Here is a 19,621-nt window from a genome sequence, read left to right as displayed (position 1 = left end):
GTGCTGTTTGGTGACTTTTTCTATTGCTTTTCCTCTAGAGTCTTTAACAGCTAGAAAGAGATGACCCCTGTCCCAGCCTGTCTCCCAGCCGATCTGTGGACGGCTGTGTTACCACTTGTGACTTGTCTGGCAACAAGCTTGCTTTCTTCTTCTGCTTTAAAACAGCCCCTGATTATTTTAAGTGCAACCCCCTTGGAACAAAGTGCATTTGATTTTCATTACATTGCAGATGGGTGTTTTTGTCCGCGGTGGCAAAAGAAACAAAGAGTAGCTCACCCTATCCTGGTGATATCTGAGGTGGCAGCCTGCTGGCTGCGGGTGCTTCTGTGTGTGGCTTGCAGAACAAACACTGCCTTCACCCCCTGCCCCATTACTGTCTCACTGGTGATTGTTTTAGGACACACTTTTATTATGGTTGTAAATGTAATGGTTGTAAAATATTGTAGTATTTCATTTTGTTTTTTTTTTTAATAGCTTGGAAAGAGGTATACAGGACACAGGTATACAGTATACAGGACATCAGAATAATTTCCTAAGGAACACAAATGTCCTAGTGATAGGGAAGGATTTAAATATCTAGCCGTTCTGCTTTTTCATATGGTTGCCAAAGCATGGAAACCTCCACTCCAGTCTGTAGTTTGCCAGCTCAGCTGAGTATAAAAATAGCCACTTCACTTGTCTGTAATTATCTTTACATTTTATGTTATTGACTGGGTATCTTTAGCCAAGCTGTATGGAAAAGGATTTTTATTTTCCTGGACTGGTGAGCTCATTACATTTATTCACTATGTATATGCTTCACATGTTAAAAGGACAAATAAATAAAATGCCACCTTCCCCTGGAATGTTGTGAGGGCGCACAGCCAGAAAGGAATGCCTTTTTTCATATTGGTTTGTTCAGACTTCCTAGGGGGAGCTCTGTATATGCCAGTGGCTGATCTGAGGACTGTTCCATCTTTAAAGGCAACAAAATTTTAAGTTGTAAAAAGGTTGGTCTGTTGGTCAGACTTTTTTTAAATTACTAGTGCTGTTTAATATGCAGCCCAGAAACTGAACTTGAGTGTCAACCCAGCCTTCTCTATTTGTAAATTGTGCCACTTTGGCCAAATAAACTTTCTGGGTGGCAATTTCCTAATCTTGAAACTGAGAACAAAAGCAATAGGATCTAATTTTGAAGTGGTGTGAACATTAAATGAGATAATACTAATTTAAATCAGATAGTAAAAAAAAATTTTTTTTGCAAAGTAATCATGTAAATCATATTGTTGTTATGATTTTTGTTGTGCTATTGTGCTATGATTATGTTATGCTATTGTTAATATTACTAAGGTTATCATGTTCTGTATCCTACCTTTGAAGAACTGTTGGTAGATTGGCCAGTATGATTGTACCTGCTGTTATAAGCTATAGCACTAAAAAGGGGTTGCCCTCATATGTCATTGACACACATTTGCCAGGTATCTTCTGTGTAGTTTGGGACTATGTTTTCCTGTGTTATCATTCCTCCATTTAGTCCTTCTTTATATCCTTAGGTAATGTGGACCGAATAAAGGCATATTTACTATAGTTGTGATCAATCCTATTCCCAGTTGTATTAACAAATTCCGTTGTGTCTCACCAGACAACTTTTGTTTCAGTCACCATCTAGGCACAGAGGAGTAATCTTGTGGTTAAAATGAAGATAGTAGTGTCTAGAATGAAGTGATGGGGAAGTTAAATTCCCTTTTGAATCCTTTGGAAAATTGTCCACCTGTTGATAGAGAAAAACAGAAATGTTTTCTGAACCATATATAACAGAGTAATAGTTTACATAGAAGTCCGTCAGTCTTGAAATGAAATTTAAAACAATTTTTTACAGTGGAGGATAATTGCTTTACAGTGTTGTGTTAGTTTCTGTTGTACAGCAACATAAGTATACATATATCCCCTCCCTTTTGAGCCTCCCTCCCACCCCCTTCATCCCATCCCTCTATGACATCACAGAGCTCTGAGCTGAGCTTTGAAATGAAATTGTTGATTAATCATCCCTTCTGCATGTGGCAGAGTGAATCTTTTAAACTTTCATCCATTATCAACTTGCGGGATTTACTAGATCTGAGCTTTATGATTTGATAGTAAGTGAATGTTAAACATGATAACCTATACTTTTTTCCCTTAATTTTGTGCCTGCCTTATAATAATAATAAGATGTTGTAATTGCCAGTTGTGCCAATCTTTGAGGGGAAAATGTGAATCATTACTGTCTAATAGAATATAAGCAAGCCATAAATACATGTCATCACAAGTCACTTCAAAGTTTCTAGTAGACACAAGAAGGAAAATGAAGCAACTGAGATTGTAATCATCTTTTATTTTTATCTAGTATATCCAAAAATCTGTCAACATGTATTCAGTCAAGCTATTAATGATATAGTTGACATTTTTTTAATAGTAAATCTTTGAAATCCATTGTGTATTTTCCACTTACAGTGCATGTCAGTTTGTGTTAGCCATGTTTCAAATGCTTAGTGGCCACGTGTGGCTAATGACTGCAGTATGGGACAGCACTGGTCAAAGTAGTATGTCGTTTTGTAGGTCCTGTAACCCCAGTCCGACCTGACACTTAGAATGGCCTCAGTAGATGCAGGTTTGATTAAGCTTCCCTGTGTCTTTACCTAGTTATCTGGGATTTTGCCCTTCATTTTCAGTGTTTCCTTAGAGAAGTATGATAGCTCACTAGCTTCATCATAATCTGATTACACATGAAATAGTGGACATTTGTGTTCTTGGTTTACAAATCTGTGTGTCTCTGCTTTCTTGCATGTGCGTTAATCAGCATGGACTTTTTTTTTCTCTGTTGTAGGCAGGGATTATGTATGGGCCAGTTTTCTACATCCCCCTATGTACTTGGCCCAGAGTTGGTAGGCAGTGCCTCTGGGTAAACAAGACAGTATAGATTTCTTAGTTTTCCTCTTAAATTGCGAGTTCTTGAATAGCCGCGATGTTTTTGCTCTCTAGAGCCTGATGGGATCAGATGCCAGGTATGTGAGTTTGTGTGTGGGGCCCAGGGTGGAGGGGAGTGCGTTTTAAATTTTTGTTGCAGGTGACAGAAGCACTCCCCATCCTTTATGTTAAGGCTGTTTCATTCTATCCCTCAATACAGACAATGGTTGAAAATGGAAAGAAGGTCCAGGGTCTCAAACTCAGTCAACAGAGTCTGTGTTCACTATGCAGGTGGTTCTAGGGCCCCTGACAGAGCACGGGCGTGGAGTGGCCTGGGGCTTCTAGTGGAGAGGATCTGGAAGGCTTTTCCATTTGTGCTGCCAGGACAGTAGTGTGGCAAATCCAGGCCAGCCTAACCCCTAGGGGGTGATGCTTGGTGGCTGAGCTACTGTGTCGGGCTTCTCTTCCAGGTGTCTTGTTTAGAATCAATTAGGCTGAGTGAAAGCATGCGTCCTTATCATATCTTCAGCGATATTCAAGGATTAACTGCTCTGAGAATTATCCTTGGTGCTTCAGGTCTCCTGATCCAACTGAACCCCACTGTTCCACCCCCTCCTCCAGGCAGCTTCCCCACTGTCTGCCCCCATCTCCTTGCCCCACCCACCCAGAAGTCTCTATCTTCCTCCTGAGCCACATCACAGGGTCCTTCAGGACCCAGCTGTTACGATGGTTTTTCATTTCGTGAGGGTTTTTAACAGTCTAATCCTATTCATTTCCAGTTACTCGTGATTGTTTTCCTTGTTGGCAGGTTCCTGTAGGAGAGCGAAAGAGCTGGTCATATTTTCAGAGTGGAAATAACCCAGAAGGTGGGGCTTGCTGGCCAGGTCTTCTGTGGTGAAGAAAGAATGGAATGCTGGAGGTGGGGATGGGTGAGGGTATGCTGGCAGATCAGGGAGCAGCTAATAACCAAACAAATGGATGATAAATAGGCCCTCCCTAACCTATGGGTTCAGAGGGGACCTTATAGGTCACCCCACTGTATTCAACCACTTAGACTCTGGAGTGTGTATTTCAGTTCTGTAGGTTCTTAAAGTGAATTTAGCTACAGGCTTCCAAATGAGCTGAACAGACAGACATACAAACTCCAGCGGTGCTGCCGAGGTTCTGGGCTCCTCTTTTACTGTGGCATCTAAGGTGACAGCCTGAGCGAGATTGACTAGGTGAGAAGGCACCAGAGGATTTGTCAATATTCGTTGATTGCAAGTCACAGAAACTCAACTTGAACTAGCTTAGGATAGGAGGGAGGGCTTTCCTGGTGGCACTGGTGGTAAAGAACCCACCTGCCAGTGCAGGAGATGCAAGAGACATGGATTTGATCCCTGGGTCAGGAAGATCCCCTGGAGGAGGGCATGGCAACCCACTCCAGTATTCTTGCCTAGAGAATCCTATGGACAGAGGAGCTTGGCAGGCTACAGTCCATGGAGTTGCAAAGAGTCAGACACGACTGAAGTGACTTTGCACTCACGTAGGTTGGGGTGAGGAGTGGGGGTGCAGCTTGGCTTATGGGATGCCAAATTCTGTGCTAAAATGGTGTCGGGGCCTCTCTGGTTCCCTCCCTCAAACCAGCTCTCTGTGCTGGCTTAGGAGTGTCTTGGACAGCTGCCAGGCTCACATTTTCCTAGTTTCTCCACCAGAGAGGAAGGCTTTAATCTTCCCTTTTTCTTCCCCATTCTACTCCCTTCTCTTCCTTCTTCTTGTACTCACCCCTTCCCTGTCCCTTTCCTTTCCCACCACCCAAAATCCCAGGGAGGGTTTCTGATAGCCTTCCTAAGGACACCTTTCCATCTCTTGGGAACAGCTATGGTCAGGCTATAACCTGGTTGGAGTGGGGTCGGGGGCAGGGGCAGGGAATAGGAGGACAGCTTTCTAGAAAGAAATGCAGTTATCAGAAGAAGGCTGGGCATTGAGAGTCATGGGGCAGACCGTGTGCCGCATGGTAATGTGTTAGAGAAAATGCAGAGACTTGCCTTCGAGTGAGCAAGGCTGGAGATGAGAATAAACAATTTGAGTACGTGGTGTTCGAATGACGTCCCAACATGGTAGCTGGGGCAGCAGAAATGATTTTTGTGCTCTCCATCTGCTGTTCCACTCCTGCTTCTAGGGCATCAGAATTCACAGTATCCATGTTGTTAACTTATTTATCCCTTACCCTCAAAAAGTATTTGAGGCACTGGATGACTGATTCATCAGAAACATTGTGACCATCGTAAATGACACTAATGCATACAAGAATGTGGAGAGTCTGAGTTACCCCATTTTAAAGCCAAGTCAAAGAACCGATGATGTCACAGTAAGCCAACATTTGACCATTAAATCTTTCTAGAGTAAAACCAAGGGAATCTGGTATAACCATCCAGGGAGCTACCCTCTCGCACTCTAAAGCTCTTTCTCACTACCTAACAACTCAGCATTTCACTTTTTGTATTTCATCTTGTTAAAAACAGCTTCATCGAGGTATGATTTATATTCCACAAAATTTACCATTTTTAGTATACAGCACTGCTCAATGTTTAATAAATTTACAGAGCTGTGGAATCATCACAATTGAGTTTTAAAACATCTCTCTCACCATCCCCAAAGAGCCCTCATGCTCATTTGCAATTCCTCCTTATCATCCCCAGCCCTAGGCGACTGCTAATCTACTTCCTGTCTATAAATTTGCCGGTTCCAGACATGTCGTACAGATGGAATCTTACACTGTGTGGTCTCTGTGTCTGACCTTCACTTGGTGCAGTGGTTTCGCGCTGCATGTATCAACCCTTAGTTCCTTTTTGGTCCTGGAGAGTCTGCCTTCCCCTGTATGGAAATGCCACGTTTTGTTTACCTACTTGGTGGATGTTTTAGTTTCCACTTTTTCACGATTATGAGTACTGCTGCTATAAACATTCATGTGCACATCTCTGTGGACACGTGTTTTCTTTTGGCAAGACACATCATATAATTGCCAGGTTGAATGGTAAATGCATATTTAACTTAAGCTGCCAAACTACTTGCCACAGTGACTTTGTGCTTTCCACGTTTTATATATTCACCAGTAACATTTGAGGAGTGGCCCTGTCTTTTCAAACTTGAATGATTCTTATGGATTTTAAGGTGGGGAAAGCCAAGAAATGGACTTGAGGTGCAGATGGTAAGGCACTTAGCACATACCCCTTGCTGTTTGGGTTTGATTACTAGATGTGTGCAGGGCAGCTTTTTTGCTTGAGAGGTGAACACAGTGTTATGTCTTGATAGAGCTGTTGACGCCAACATCAAAGATTTGGAAATACACCCTGGAAACGGGGCATTTTAGAGATCAGCTTAAAAATAACCTCAAAAGGAGGGATAATCACATGGTGTTTCTTAGTCCTGGAGTGGTTTTTGTATTCCAGAGGTAGCTTGTTTTGTTTAAACCCATGCTTTTTAAATTGGATGGATTTAGGGCATGAGGTAACCTTGGGGCTTTTCTTCGGTAGGTTTATCGGAGCATGTGAGCAGCAGATTTGACAGTCCAGATAGTGATGTTGCCAGAGCCCTGACCAGATTTACATCAGTGCTGGTGGCTCTGACTGATTCATGGACCAAGATCAGTCCTCATTGATGGCAGGTTTTATTTTTAAAGAAGAATGATGTATTTGTTTCTCAAAAGAAATGTCATCCCCTGATAAAGGCAAGTTGTGAATATAGGGAGGAAGATTAATGCTCTTAAGAGTTTCACTTCATGATCATTATGGTACATTATCTGGATGGCATTTATGGTTTTAAAAGAGTGTGGTCATTTTTGGGGGGAGGGAGTGAGGTACTACAGTATTTTAGGAAGGATTCATCGCCAGAATGAAACCACTGCCTATGTCTTTTTCTCTCCCTCTTACCTTTCCCTCTTCTTTATCATCTGGGCAATCTTTTATCTCACCTGCACCTTAGTTAATATATGAGAGCACTCAGCCCATAATTAATGCTTAGTAAAGTTTGCATGTTTGTTGAGTCATTCATTCATTTATTTATATGTATCTGGTCTGTGGAATAAATAAGACACCTAAATTGTGATCACAAAGCAGCTTTGTTTTGTGTCCCACTGACTCTTTAAAATTTATTCAGAGAGGTTAGTCCATCTCATGCCTCTGGGTGAAATATATAACTTTTCTGATTAGATTTTTAAAAAATTCTACAGTCAATTTCAGTTGCTAAATACTCTCAATTTAGAACTCGGAATGCCTGATTTAAAATAAAAATTTCAAATTCGACTTAAAAGAAAATATCTTTTTCTGTCTTTCTCCATTTTCTCCTGTTACTCTCCTCGCTTTATCTGACTGTCATGGTTTGGGTCCCCTCCAGGGTTACAATGCAAACTGGAGACAGGAGGGGGGAGATGAGAGGTAAGAAGAATGAGAAAGTTCTTACTTGATGGTATGCAGGAAGACAGTGCTCTGCTCTCTAATCCTGACAGATATTTTGAGCTGATTCTTGCTCTTTGAGGAGGTATTTTCGGCTGGACCATGTGCTCCTAAAATTCATGTGTTAAAGTCCTGACCCCTGGTACTTTGGACGGGACTGTTTGTGGAGGTAGGACCTTTAAAGATATGATTAAAATAAATGAGACTATATGGGTGTGACTGGTGTCCTTTTAAAAAGACATTAGGACAAAGGCATGCAAAGAGGAAGGGCTCTTGAACACAAAGGGAGAAGGAAGCCATCTACAACCAGGGAGAGAGGCCTTAGTTCAGTTCAGTCACTCAGTCATGTCTGATTCTTTGCAACCCCATGAACTGCAGCATGCCAGACTTCCCTGTCTATCACCAACTCCCGGAACTTACTCAAACTCATGTCCATTCAGTTGGTGATGCCATCCAACCATCTCATCCTCTGTCGTCCCCTTCTCCTCCTGCCTTCAATCTTTCCAGCATCAGGGTCTTTTCCAATGAGTTGGCACTTCGCATCAGGTGGACAAAGTATTGGAGTTTCAGCTTCAGCATCAGTCCATCCAGTGAATATTCAGGATTGATTTCCTTCAAGATGGACTGGTTTGATCTCCTTGCAGTCCAAGAGGCCTCAGAATAAATCAGAATTGGCTTTGCTGTTACCACCGTCTTGGACTTCTAGTGCCCAGAATGGTGAGGATACAGATTTCTGTTGCATAAGCCACCAGATGTGACACTTTGTTACACAGTCCTAGCAAACCAGCAGAGGAGGCCTTGGAAGATCCCTCTCTCTCCCGGTTCCACTCCTGGACCGTCACTAGGGACGCCTCTGATTCCTGTGTTGCAGGTTCTGCTTTGTTGCTTTTCTGTCTGGGACTCGGACTCTCTCTGCCCTCTTCACCCTGTAATCCACTCTGTTAGGCAGAATCCAAGACAGCTTACTACCCTTCCATGCATTGCCTATGTCTGGTTTACAGGAGACAGACATGTGTGCACAGATAAACTTCAGCATCAGGCTGATCACAGCCCAGCAGCTACCATGCCTTCATTCCCACCCTTAGAACTTAGGCCAATTTCTCTCCAAACTTGTAGATTTTCCAGGCGAGGATCAGACCCCTGTCCAGTCTCTCTAAGTAGTCCTGTGGGCCTTTCTCATTAGGTTGAGTAGGCCTGGTGGGAATCATTGCATCATTCCTTCCCAAGAAAGCTGCTGCTGCTGCTGCTAAGTCTCTTCAGTCGTGTCCGACTCTGTGCGACCCCATAGATGGCAGCCCACAGGCTCCTCCGTCCCTGGGGTTCTCCAGGCAAGAACGCTGGAGTGGAGAAAGAAACTCCCCCAGTCTCCATGTGCTCTGACCCGTTTAAACCCTGGATGTGAGTGAGGGTTCAAGAGTCCTGTTACCAGTTTTTAGCTAAATCCTTTGAAATTGGGCATCTTGGACTGGCCGCAATGAAATGTCTGTTGAATCTTTGTGCTTCCAATTTGACACCCAGTGCTTGTTCGGGTGGCACTGAGTGGTAAAGAACCTGCCTGCCAATGCAGGAGACCTAAGAGACGGGTTCGATCCCTGGGTCAGGAAAATCCCCTGGAGGAGGGCATGGCAACCCACTCCAGTATTCTTGCCTGGGAAATCCCATGGACAGAGGAGCCTGGCAGGCTACAGTCCATAGGGTCACACAGACTCGGACAGGACTGAAGCGACTTAGCATGAACGCTTGTTCACCCATCCTTTCTCTCAGCCTCAGTGAACTTCCTCTGAGTGTGGACCATGGAGAAAGTCCTGCTGAGGTCAGAGGTGAACGCTTGGGTGTTGCTCACTTCAGTCACTCAGTCATGTCCCACTCTTTGTGACCCCAGGGACTGCAGCTTGCCAGGCTTCCCTGTCCTTCACTGTCTCCTGGAGCTTGCTCAAACTGATGTCCACAGAGTCGGTGATACCATCCAACCATCTCATCCTCTGTTGTCCCCTTCTCCTCCTGCTGTCAATCTTTCCAGCATCAGGGTCTTTTCCAATGAGTCAGTTCTTCGCATCAGGTGGGCAGATGCTAAAGCCTCAGCTTTAGCATCAGGTGCAGCTAGGGTGTTGGAGAAGGCGATGGCCCCCCACTCCAGTACTCTTGCCTGGAAAATCCCATGGGCGGAGGAGCCTGGTAGGCTGCAGTCCATGGGGTCGCTAAGAGTCGGACACGACCGAGTGACTTCACTTTCACTTTTCACTTTCCTGCATTGGAGAAGGAAATGGCAGCCCATTCCAGTGTTCTTGCCTGGGGAATCCCAGGGACGGGGGAGCCTGGTGGGCTGCTGTCTATGGGGTCGCACAGAGTCAGACACGACTGAAGCGACTTAGCAGCAGCAGCTAGGATGTACTTTTTCCTTGTTGAGAGGTTCCCTACCTGGAAGTGGTAGAATCTCAAGCAAAAATAATAGATCAGGCATGCAGATCTGGTGGAGCCCTTGGCCTGCTTTGCATGAGGCTGATAAAATCTCTGTCCTAAGCACTTGCCCCCTGGGGTTTTAGCAGCTGGTTCTTGCTCTCTGTTGACTCTTACATTCCATTATTCAAATGGTCAGCTCCCTTGGCTAAACTCAGCATGTAAAGATTAGGGAGATGCTGCAGGAGGTGCACAGCTTAGAGAGAGGGAAGCAGAGGGAGCAAAGAGGAGCAACTTGATAAGTTTCATAGGCCAAATGAGATGGTGGTTTGGGGTTTTTAAAAACGTAGTGCTTTTATATGTACATGTGAAAACTGATCACGGCATTTACTTAATCCCATTGCAGCTAACCCAGTCCATTTAGGACCATAAAAAGCCTTGCTGAGGTCAAAGATGAAGTCTACAGTCTACCCAGGCACCTAACCTGTATCTCTGTCCTACTCATTCCTTCGGGAAACATTTATTGATTTTTATGCCATTGGCTAGCACCCAAGTAATAAGCAAAATGAAAACTCTACCCTGAAAGTCCTCCATTCCAATGTAAATAGCCTGAGGTGTACATTTTCAGATTTGCCAGAAAAACTGGTAATTGGGACTCTTGAACCCCTCTTGCTTACATCCAGGGTCTAAAAGGGTCAGGGAATGGAGACTTTCTTCAGAGAGAAGTTTGCATCAGTTCCCACCATGCCCGCTCAGCCTCCCAAGAGAAGCTTAAAGGACTGCTGGCAGAGTTTGGACGGGTGTTTGACCTTCCCCTGGGACTGCTGTGCCCCGTCTTGTCAGAAAGGCCCGACGAGGAGCCCTCTTCTCGTCAGCTTGCCCAGATCCTGAGTTTCCTTTTAGAGACACTCGGATCCCTACCTTTGTGGTGAAGACTTCTCTGATTTTTCCTAGCCCTCAGGGATTTCCATCCAGGAGGCAGAGTCTTAAAGCAGCTTCTGCCCCCAGGGGCAGTTTAGATGGCAGGACAGGCTCTCTCGTCAGGGACTTCTTTATCCAGGGAGACCTTTTACAGCATGTATTTGTTTTGCCACCTTGAGTGTTTATACAGCTTTGGGTTAAAATTCCATTTGCTGGAGAGGGATGATTGTAGAAGCAGGTACTCAAGGGAGAAGAGGTGGATGCTGAGCAAGAGAGAAGTGTTGTAATTTCAGTGTCTTGCATTTGTTCAGTGTCATCTCCAGTGCTTTGGATTTTAAGTCTCATGTACTTTTCACTTGGAAGAAAAATTCTTGAAGTCTGTCCGGGGGTGCACATTTAGTATTTCTGGTGTTGCTGAAGATTCTGAGGAAGCATCTCACATTCCATGATGGAGGGATTAGTTAGAGCAAGAACATTGTTATTCACTCAGGTCCTCCAGTGACTCAGAGGGAACTATTTTAAACCACTGCCCTTGAATCCTGGGGTATGGCATCTTGGATGCTAATACATCCCTGTGATTCAGGAAAAGGCACGTGTGTGTATAGCTGCCATTTGCCTCTGTGAGTTATTGTTTCTTAGCGGCCATGGTAACCAGCTAGTTTCTCTTTTGCTTTTAATGTAGAATGCTCCCCTCTCATCCACCCACAATATTTTGAAAGATTCTGTCAATGTTCAGAAATAAAGATCTATAATATCTACTTATGCAGTGTCTCTAAATTATTTTTAATGAAATTGTCAATTATAGGTATGATTAGGTGGTATGATAGGTATAGAACAGTGGTTCTCAATCTCATTGAGCATCCAAGTCACCTTGTACGTTAAAAAAAAAAAATTACAAGAGACTTCCTTTGAAGTCCAATGGTTAAGACTCTGCACTTCCAGTGCAGGAGGTGTGAGTTCAATCCCTGGTTAGGGAACTAAGATCCCACATGCTGTGGACCATGACCAAAAAACAAAGAAAAAAAACCCAATTCTGAGCCTCACTTCTGTTTACAGAATCCAAATACCTGGCTGGGGCTCCAAGGGGGCCCTTACGTGCTGACATAGTTGTCAGCATTGTCTTATGAAATAACCTTGGGTCACATGTAGGGATGGAGGAGGGGGTGAGGGAGAGAAGGAGTAGTTTGGTGATAGAAGAAAGGAACTTTTTGCCTCTCTTTTCCTCATGATTACATTTCGGTTGGAGATGGCTTGTGGTAGAGAAATAGCTAAAGAGAATTTAGGAGCAAGGAGCCTTTTAGCGCTACGGGCATTGCTTATTAACCTTTGTTCCTTCAAAATTCATTTTTAATCAAAGAGGTTCTCAACCTGAAATTTTCCTAGCTCTACAGATTGGAGAAGAATGAAGGTTATTAAACTATTAAAAAAAAATAAGAGTTAAAGAATTAACATCTTTGTTGAGATAAGTCACATGCTATTCAATTTATCCATTTGAATGGTACAGTCGATCGGTTTTTGGTGTGTTCACAGCTTGTACAGCCATCATAGCAATAAATGTAGAACATTTCCATCACCCCAAAAGGAAAATTCTATATTGGTTATGTCATTTTTAATACTCATAGAAGTCTAACTTATTAGTTCACAGTATAGCTCTATAGGCTAACATCAAGGCTTTTTGATTCAGGCTAGAAATTCTATTCGATAAGGGTAGTTCATGTTAAGCTTTGGTTGAGAGTTACATTATTTTTAAAGGGAAAATGGATTAACAAACCCTGCTTGTTGGCTCTAGTCTTTCAGATGAAAGGGGAACAGTCTGTGCCTCCCTGCCCTATTCCATCCTCACTGATGGAGTGACATCGCTTGGTAACTGGCAATGAAGCAATGCTTGGTGACTTATTTTGGGTTGAGCATGGAGTAAACTGACCAACATTTCTGCTCAGTGGATAGACAGGCTTTTTCATCTGCTTGAAATGAGAAGATTTAATTCAAATACCTTTTCCTGTATATGTGAAACATGCCCTTCTCTTTTTGAACCATCCAAATTAGACTCCCATGCAGCTAATTCAGCTTAATCACAGCTCTTTTGACCTAAGCACCTAGTTACTTTTCCAAGGACTGCTCTTAGTTTGGTTTAACTAAGTTGATAGATGTCACTTTATCCAGTCTGGGCTTTGAAAATTTGAATCTGCGAGTTGGAGCCGAAAGATTCCAGCTGACCCAAGGAAGGCAAGTCATGATTGACTCTTGGATCCTTTTGGGGAAGAGGGGGCTACTGAGGCAAAGGGAGCCCAGGTGACTTCCCACAAGTCCTGACTTCCAGGATTAGGTCCTGGAGTTAGGTCCTTTTACCAATTCTGGGAAAGCAGTAATTTGTTACTAACTTTAATTATCCCCAGCTACAGTTCTTGTTTCTAGTTACTATTTTGTGGGTTTCCAAACCTTTTTACCCTTGACCCCCATCTCTGTCATCCCAGAGTTATACCCTTGGACCACCCAGCTCTCAAACACCCAAAGCTTCCAGGAAAACATTCATTTTCACAGCTAATACCTCCCCCTGGGAGTTTTTGGAATTACTTGCTTTATTTACTTAATCCTCTTTAAATGAGCCTTTGCATACTTCTCACTGCCATACTGAGGGGTGAGGGGGAGACGAAGACAAATACACCAAGCTACTAGTGCCCACACCCGTGAAACATGCCCCCCCACCTCCGGCCCTACGTGCCCCATGACCTCAAACAAAAATCTGACCCAACTTTGCCTGAGACATTGTGTTCTTGCTTGAAAGGATGCTTTGGGTGGTTCCACCTTGGTGGGTTACACAGTTTGTGGGTTATCCAAGGCTGGATTTCTCTTTGCTTCTTTTCCTGGTGCATGGATTTGTCCTGTTTTCTTGGTTGGTAGCACTTCACCCGGAGGGTGGAAGGAATTGAACTTCAAGGGCAATTTCCATCTTCTAGCTGCATTTGGTGGAGAACCATGAGCCACTGTCAGGTTGGGAACATCTGCTTATCATGGTTTCTACTTGGATTCATCAAAAGATGGTTGTTCTGACATGATGAAGGGCTGGTTCATAAACCAGCACAGCTTTGATAAGGATATTTCCAGTTCCACATACCTCATTTCTAACTTCTCAAACTTGTATGCCAGAGTCAACCAAGCAGATGCCTAGGCCCCGCCCTTGAGATTCAATTTCCAGGGAATTTTACATTCAGCAGTGTCCCCAGATTCTTCTGATTCAGATTAAGTTGGGGGGCCACCTTCCAGAAGCACTGTCCTCAGAGTTTGCACTTTGCCATTCAGGTACCAGCCCAGCCTTCTCTGTGGTTAAGTACATGGCACTTAACAAGGTGTAATTACAGTGTGTGCGGTTTCCAAGGCAACGGACATTCTGTCACTCCTGCTGAGGCTGGGAAGATTGAAAGGGACCACAGGGAGGCCACAGGAATGGTGTGGCCTCCAGATTAATGTCATTGAGGTGCTTTGTGACCGGTCCAAAGGGCCCTGCTTAAGGGTAGCAGCAATAATGAAAGTCAGAAATTAACAAATTAGAACCCAGGGAGCCACTGGACCACTTCTGGAGGTGACAGCAAAGACCTCAAGAGGAATGGGTCCAGCCGTTCAGTTGCCTGCATTTCCTACCCGCCCCCACCGTGCCATCTGTTTCCTCAGATCAGTTTAGTCCAGAATAAAGATGGTGGATGAACATGATGACCTTGAAAGGCTTTTGAAATGTAATGATCAACCTAGTCAACATCTGACCATCGTTCCTTAGTCCTCAAATAGACTGGCCTGTTAATGTTCCCCTGTTCTCACTTTGTCAGCTGAGGCTTGACGTTACATTTCTTGAGTGCTTTCCAGGTGATGAGAACTTGCACGTAGATTTTTCTGTCATTTTTGACCTGAACATACACTTTCCAGGTTTCAGGATGGAAGAGGTCAAGTTCATGCCATGTTTTAGCCCAGGAGTTTACTTTCAGGTTTTAGTTTTAAAGCTGTAGGGCAGTGGAAAAGGCATTCACCCATCAGTCCGACTTTGGTTCTGAATTTTATCATACAGAGGTGTGGGGAATGCAGACAGGTTTCTTCACTTTGAGGTTCCATCTCTCCCTCTGGAAAATGAGGGGCTCTCACTGGATCCATAGTGGGGTCCATAGTGAGATCTTACCTTTTGAAGGGTGACAATGCCTTTGCAGAATCTAATGAAAATAGGAACTTCCCCGAAAAAAGTACAGGGACTTCGCTGGTGGTCCAGTCGATGAAGACTCCGCAATCCCAATGCAGGGGGCCTGGGTTCGATCCCCTAGTCAGGAAACTAGATCCTGCAGGATGCACATAAGACCTGCCACAGCCAAATAAACTAAAAAAAAAAAAAAAAAAAAGTACAGATATACTGTCATTCCAAAAATTTACCTTCATTTTCTAAAGGCACCACAGATCCCTCCTGAATGAGGTGGTTTCATAAGACTTTTCGAGCTCCGGATTGGAATCACTGGGTCCCATGAGGACCTGGGGAGAGTCTTTCACTGTTTTGAGTGGCTTCCTGAGGAATGAGGTATTTGATGAGGGAGGTTTTGTTTTTTCTCACATTTTTCCCTCATTGCCCTGTGCATCTATGAGGGGGAAAAAAACACACTGAGAAAAATAAATAGGGAATGAATGGCATCTGGAATATGAGCTGCGCTTCAGTATGCCTCACTCCTGTGGCCCTTTCAGAGAAGGTGGAGGCTGTAACTGTACCGTGAAGGGGATGGAGAGGAGGGAGTTAGGCACTGAGTTTTGTGCAGTGACAGGCCAGCCTTTACTTAAGCTTGTTCTACTTTGAATGAGGAGTTGGAAGAAAATGAAGTTTCAGTTAACTTGAAAATGTGGGATGCTTCAAAGGAGTATCACAAATGGGAAGAACATAACATTCTGTACCACTTCCCAGCCCTTAACCCTGACCACCTTCCTAACTCAAACCCAGACGCTTACCCATGGCCCAAAGTCCCAGTCCACTTGGGAAGGAGTCACTGTAGTGTTTGTTTGGAAACCTTGAAGTGTGTGCATGTGTGTGTGTGAGTTGCTCAGTCATGTCTGATTCTTTGTGACCCCATGGACTATAGTCCACCAGGCTCCTCTGTCCATGGGATTCTCCAGGCAAGAATACTGGAGTGGGTTGCCATTCCCTTCTCCATGGGATCTTCCCAACCCGAGGGATCAAACCTGGGTCCCCTATATTATAGGCAGATTCGTTACCATCTGCGCCAGGAAACCTTGATACTTAATTTCTGCGCCAGGAAACCTTGATACTTAATTTCTTTTTTTCTCCTTCTGGCTAGATGCTGAAGGTCTCCTCTAGAGCTGTGGAAAGCTGAATGGACTAAACATGAAGAGCTTGAAAGCCAAGTTCAGGAAGAGTGATGTAAGTACTTGTGACTCACGTCTGGCTGCAGAAACACCCTCCCTTGGACCTTGATAAGATGCTGGGTTAATCAACTACGTAAGTCAGAAGTGCTCTGGGTCCCAGCTCAGTGTGGCTTTTGTGAATGATGTGTTCTTGCTGTTTGTGTATATACCTTCTAAAAAGGACTTTTTTTTTTTTTTTTTACTTCTGATGTCAGTGCCTTGTAGAGAAAGAAACAGTCAAATTAACATCTTAAAAAAAAGAGTAAAATACCTCAGCATTTCTAAATCCCCCCAAATCTGACTCAGAATGTCATTTTTAGAGAGCGGTTAAGGAATTATGTGTTAACGCGGTTCATGCTGGGCATTTAGAAAACTTAAATTCTGTTAAGGCTTTTGTGGTAAAACAGCAATATCTATTGCCGCCTGCACCTTTATTCCCCCTTAATTCCTGGGTTCTTCCTCATTTGTTATTCATCATTCAAGCCTTTGAATTGGAGTAACCAGTGATGCTAAAGCTGAAACTCCAGTACTTTGGCCACCTCATGCGAAGAGTTGACTCATTGGAAAAGATTCTGATGCTGGGAGGGATTGGGGGCAGGAGGAGAAGGGGACGACAGAGGATGAGATGGCTGGATGGCATCACCAACCTGATGGACATGAGTTTGAGTGAACTCCAGGAGTTGGTGATGGACAGGGAGGTGTGGTGTGCTGAGATTCATGGGGTCGCAAAGAGTCGGACATGACTGAGCGACTGAACTGAACTGAACCAGTGATGATGCCTGAATTATGAGACAAAGTCTCTCAGAGGAGAAAATGGAGAAAAGGAACATAGCAGTAGGATTATATGTGATGCTATTATAACAGAAGGTCAGCTCATAAACCCTGCCGAGGCTCCAGTCTTGTGCTAGCTGCTGCAGATACTTTGAGCAGAGTTGTTGAAGGGGAGAAATACATGGAAGGATGTTTGATGGAAGCTCAGCGATGTCACCCTCCTAATGGGCTTGCTTGGCTGTCATTTAACATTGGGTAATTAAAAGTAAACCTGGATTTTATTGCTTTGCTGTGAATTATATGACAGCTTGGCACAACCACATTTTTACAATGAGTGGAGACCGTGTCTTACGGCTAACACGTCACACATGCACATACACACGCAAACACACATACCTCCTCTTGGCTGAAGCTTATCTCCTGAGGCTACATCATGACATGTAACTTACTGCCCTGATAAGCCCCAGACTGGAGGAGGTGCTTGTGGAATGATTGCAGAATCTTGTTATGCCGAAAGGAAGTTTGAGCTCTAAGGAGAAAGGGTTTTTGGAGAAAAGCGGACTTGACTTCCTCATTCTTCAGGTAAGTTATCTAAGACTCAGAGAATGTGACTTGGCCGAAGTTGTCCGGGTAACCTTTGGCTGGAGTGACAGCGTTGGTCATCTGACTTCCTTGACCTCTTGCCCTGCCACTCCCATGAGAAAACTCCCTTCAGTCTTCTCATTTGTTGGCCAAGTGATGCTACAGCCTCTAGATCTCATTGGACTTTCAGTTAATAAGGAAAAGGCAGTTAAATGGAAAATGTTGCCCAGCCAGGCCGATTCGGGTTTATAACTTGTGTGACTAGGTTCACAAATACCTTTTCCATTCCATTGGGCAGCTTCCATTTGTACAAACTGAAATTGTTTTAGCAAAATTTAATCAGTCTAGACTTCCATGATATATGAACAGGGGCAGGGGGGAAATAATAGGAGCATACACTTTAGGTTTATAAACTGGTGGCTGTAGGGAGGGTATTGCTGGAATCTAGTTTTTTAAATAAAAACTGAAATATTTCCATGATTTAGGGGAAAAAAAAGTCACAGTAATAACACTATTAAAATCTTCTGGAATTTGGCAGTTGAAAGGCTTAGATTTTGGCAGTTAGCACAAAGGGAAGAAATGTTAGAAGAGCAAGCTTGGGAGAGGAGAGCAAAAGAAATTGATATTATGGGGTCAGATGGTATCAGATGGCTCCCCAATTTCACCCCAAATTGCTTCCCAAAGCGTAATCCCTCCACTGCAAGATGGAGGGAATAAAAGCAGAAAAGAAAATCGTTTCAAAGCCCAGCTTGTTAATCAGCCATAGGATAGCAAGAGCTAACCATTATAAAATATTTACTTTATGTCAGGTGCTGTGCCAAGCTCATTATGTGAACTTTGTTTAATCTTGCTGCAACCCTTATGTGGTAAGTATTATTGGCAGGCTCATTTTCCAGATGAAGAAACTGAGACCCAAGGAGCTCCAGTCCCTTGCCTGGGCCTGTGTTCTTCTAGCTAAAAGTTGTCAGTGTTTGTGCCCAAGTAGCCTGATTCCAGCCCCCAGGTTTTGCAAAAGAGAAAATGTGGATGCAGGTCTGATTTTATGAAACAGCAATCCAGGCAGTAGCTTGGGAAAGCCACTTCAGACCTATGTCTGTGGCCTTGGGCAAGTCTGTTCCCCTTCCTGAACACCCAGGCTCCTCACCTGAAAACTGAAGATAGTATTACCTCGTGAAGTTGTGAAGGTTAAGTGTTCTAATGCCTGTAAGGCACACGTTTTAGGCCTGGCATCCTTGAGGTGCTTGGTACATCTTTCTACCTCTTTCTTACTCACAGACACCCATGCTGGAGTTGAGAGGACTTCAGCTGTATGGTTGGCAGACAGGTTCAGACTCACCACAAGCTTTATTTGGGAAGGTTACTACCTCTTGCTCGGGCATTGTTAGTGGTCTTCAGAGCACAAACCTTGGCAGTGAGGGCCTTTTCTCTCTTACAACATGTACTTTAAGCAGTAGATTTTAGATGAAAATTACATCAGTGTGATTGTAACACGAAAGAAGCAGCTTGTTCTCTCTTATTCTCTGTGTGACCACTGGGAATTTTTACTTGTGTCTAAAATTTAAAACAGTCAAATAGGACAGACTGCAAAATGATATTTTTGCTGGTGCAAACTTAATTTCATGTGTGAAATCTTTTACTGACTCTGAATATTTTTAAAATTGAAAATTATTATTGAAAAAATAAAGAGGGAAATTCACTACTGATGACCTTCCTTTGAAAAGTAATTGGAGATGAAATGTAAATTGTCATGTAAAAGTGTTTTAAAAGGCAAAATAAAAGTGAAAGTCGCTCATTTGTGTCCAACTCTTTGTGACCCCATGGACTATGCAGACCATGGAATTCTCCAGGCCAGAATACTGGAGTGGGTCGCCCTTCTCCAGAGGATCTTCCCAACTCAGGGATCTAACCCAGGTCTCCCACATTGCAGGTGGATTCTTTACCAGCTGAGCCACCAGGGAAGCCCAAGAATACTGGAGAGGGTAGCCTATCCCTTCTCCAGTGGATCTTCTCGACCTAGGAATCGAACTCGGGTCTCCTGTATTGCAGGCGGATCCTTTACCAACTGAGCTATCAGAAAAGTAAAAAAAAGAAAATTATTATGTAGAAATTGCTGATTGAAAGTAAAGAATGAGTCGATAGTATAATTATGGTTTATAAAAAAAGCAAACACAATGAGAAGTAGGCAGAAAAGCCTATGTGGTCTGGAGAGC

At 43.7% G+C, this 19,621-nt stretch overlaps 1 protein-coding gene across 4 annotated transcripts in view; it reads left to right on the top strand.

The window, feature by feature from the left end:
- Nucleotides 1-19,621, top strand: part of RAI14 (retinoic acid induced 14) — a 160,998-nt gene that overhangs the window by 12,524 nt on the left and 128,853 nt on the right. For all 4 annotated transcript variants that reach the window (XM_027520165.1, XM_027520164.1, XM_027520161.1 and 1 more), the window contains exon 2: nt 15,992-16,074. In XM_027520165.1, coding sequence (XP_027375966.1) covers nt 16,039-16,074 — 36 coding nt within the window. In that variant the 5' untranslated portion in view covers nt 15,992-16,038. The remainder of the gene's footprint in view (nt 1-15,991; nt 16,075-19,621) is intronic.

This window comes from Bos indicus x Bos taurus, chromosome 20, assembly GCF_003369695.1.
Source record: "Bos indicus x Bos taurus breed Angus x Brahman F1 hybrid chromosome 20, Bos_hybrid_MaternalHap_v2.0, whole genome shotgun sequence".
Taxonomy (NCBI): Eukaryota; Metazoa; Chordata; class Mammalia; order Artiodactyla; family Bovidae; genus Bos; species Bos indicus x Bos taurus.
Note: the sequence above shows the minus strand (reverse complement) of the source record. Positions and strands in the feature narration are given on the sequence as shown.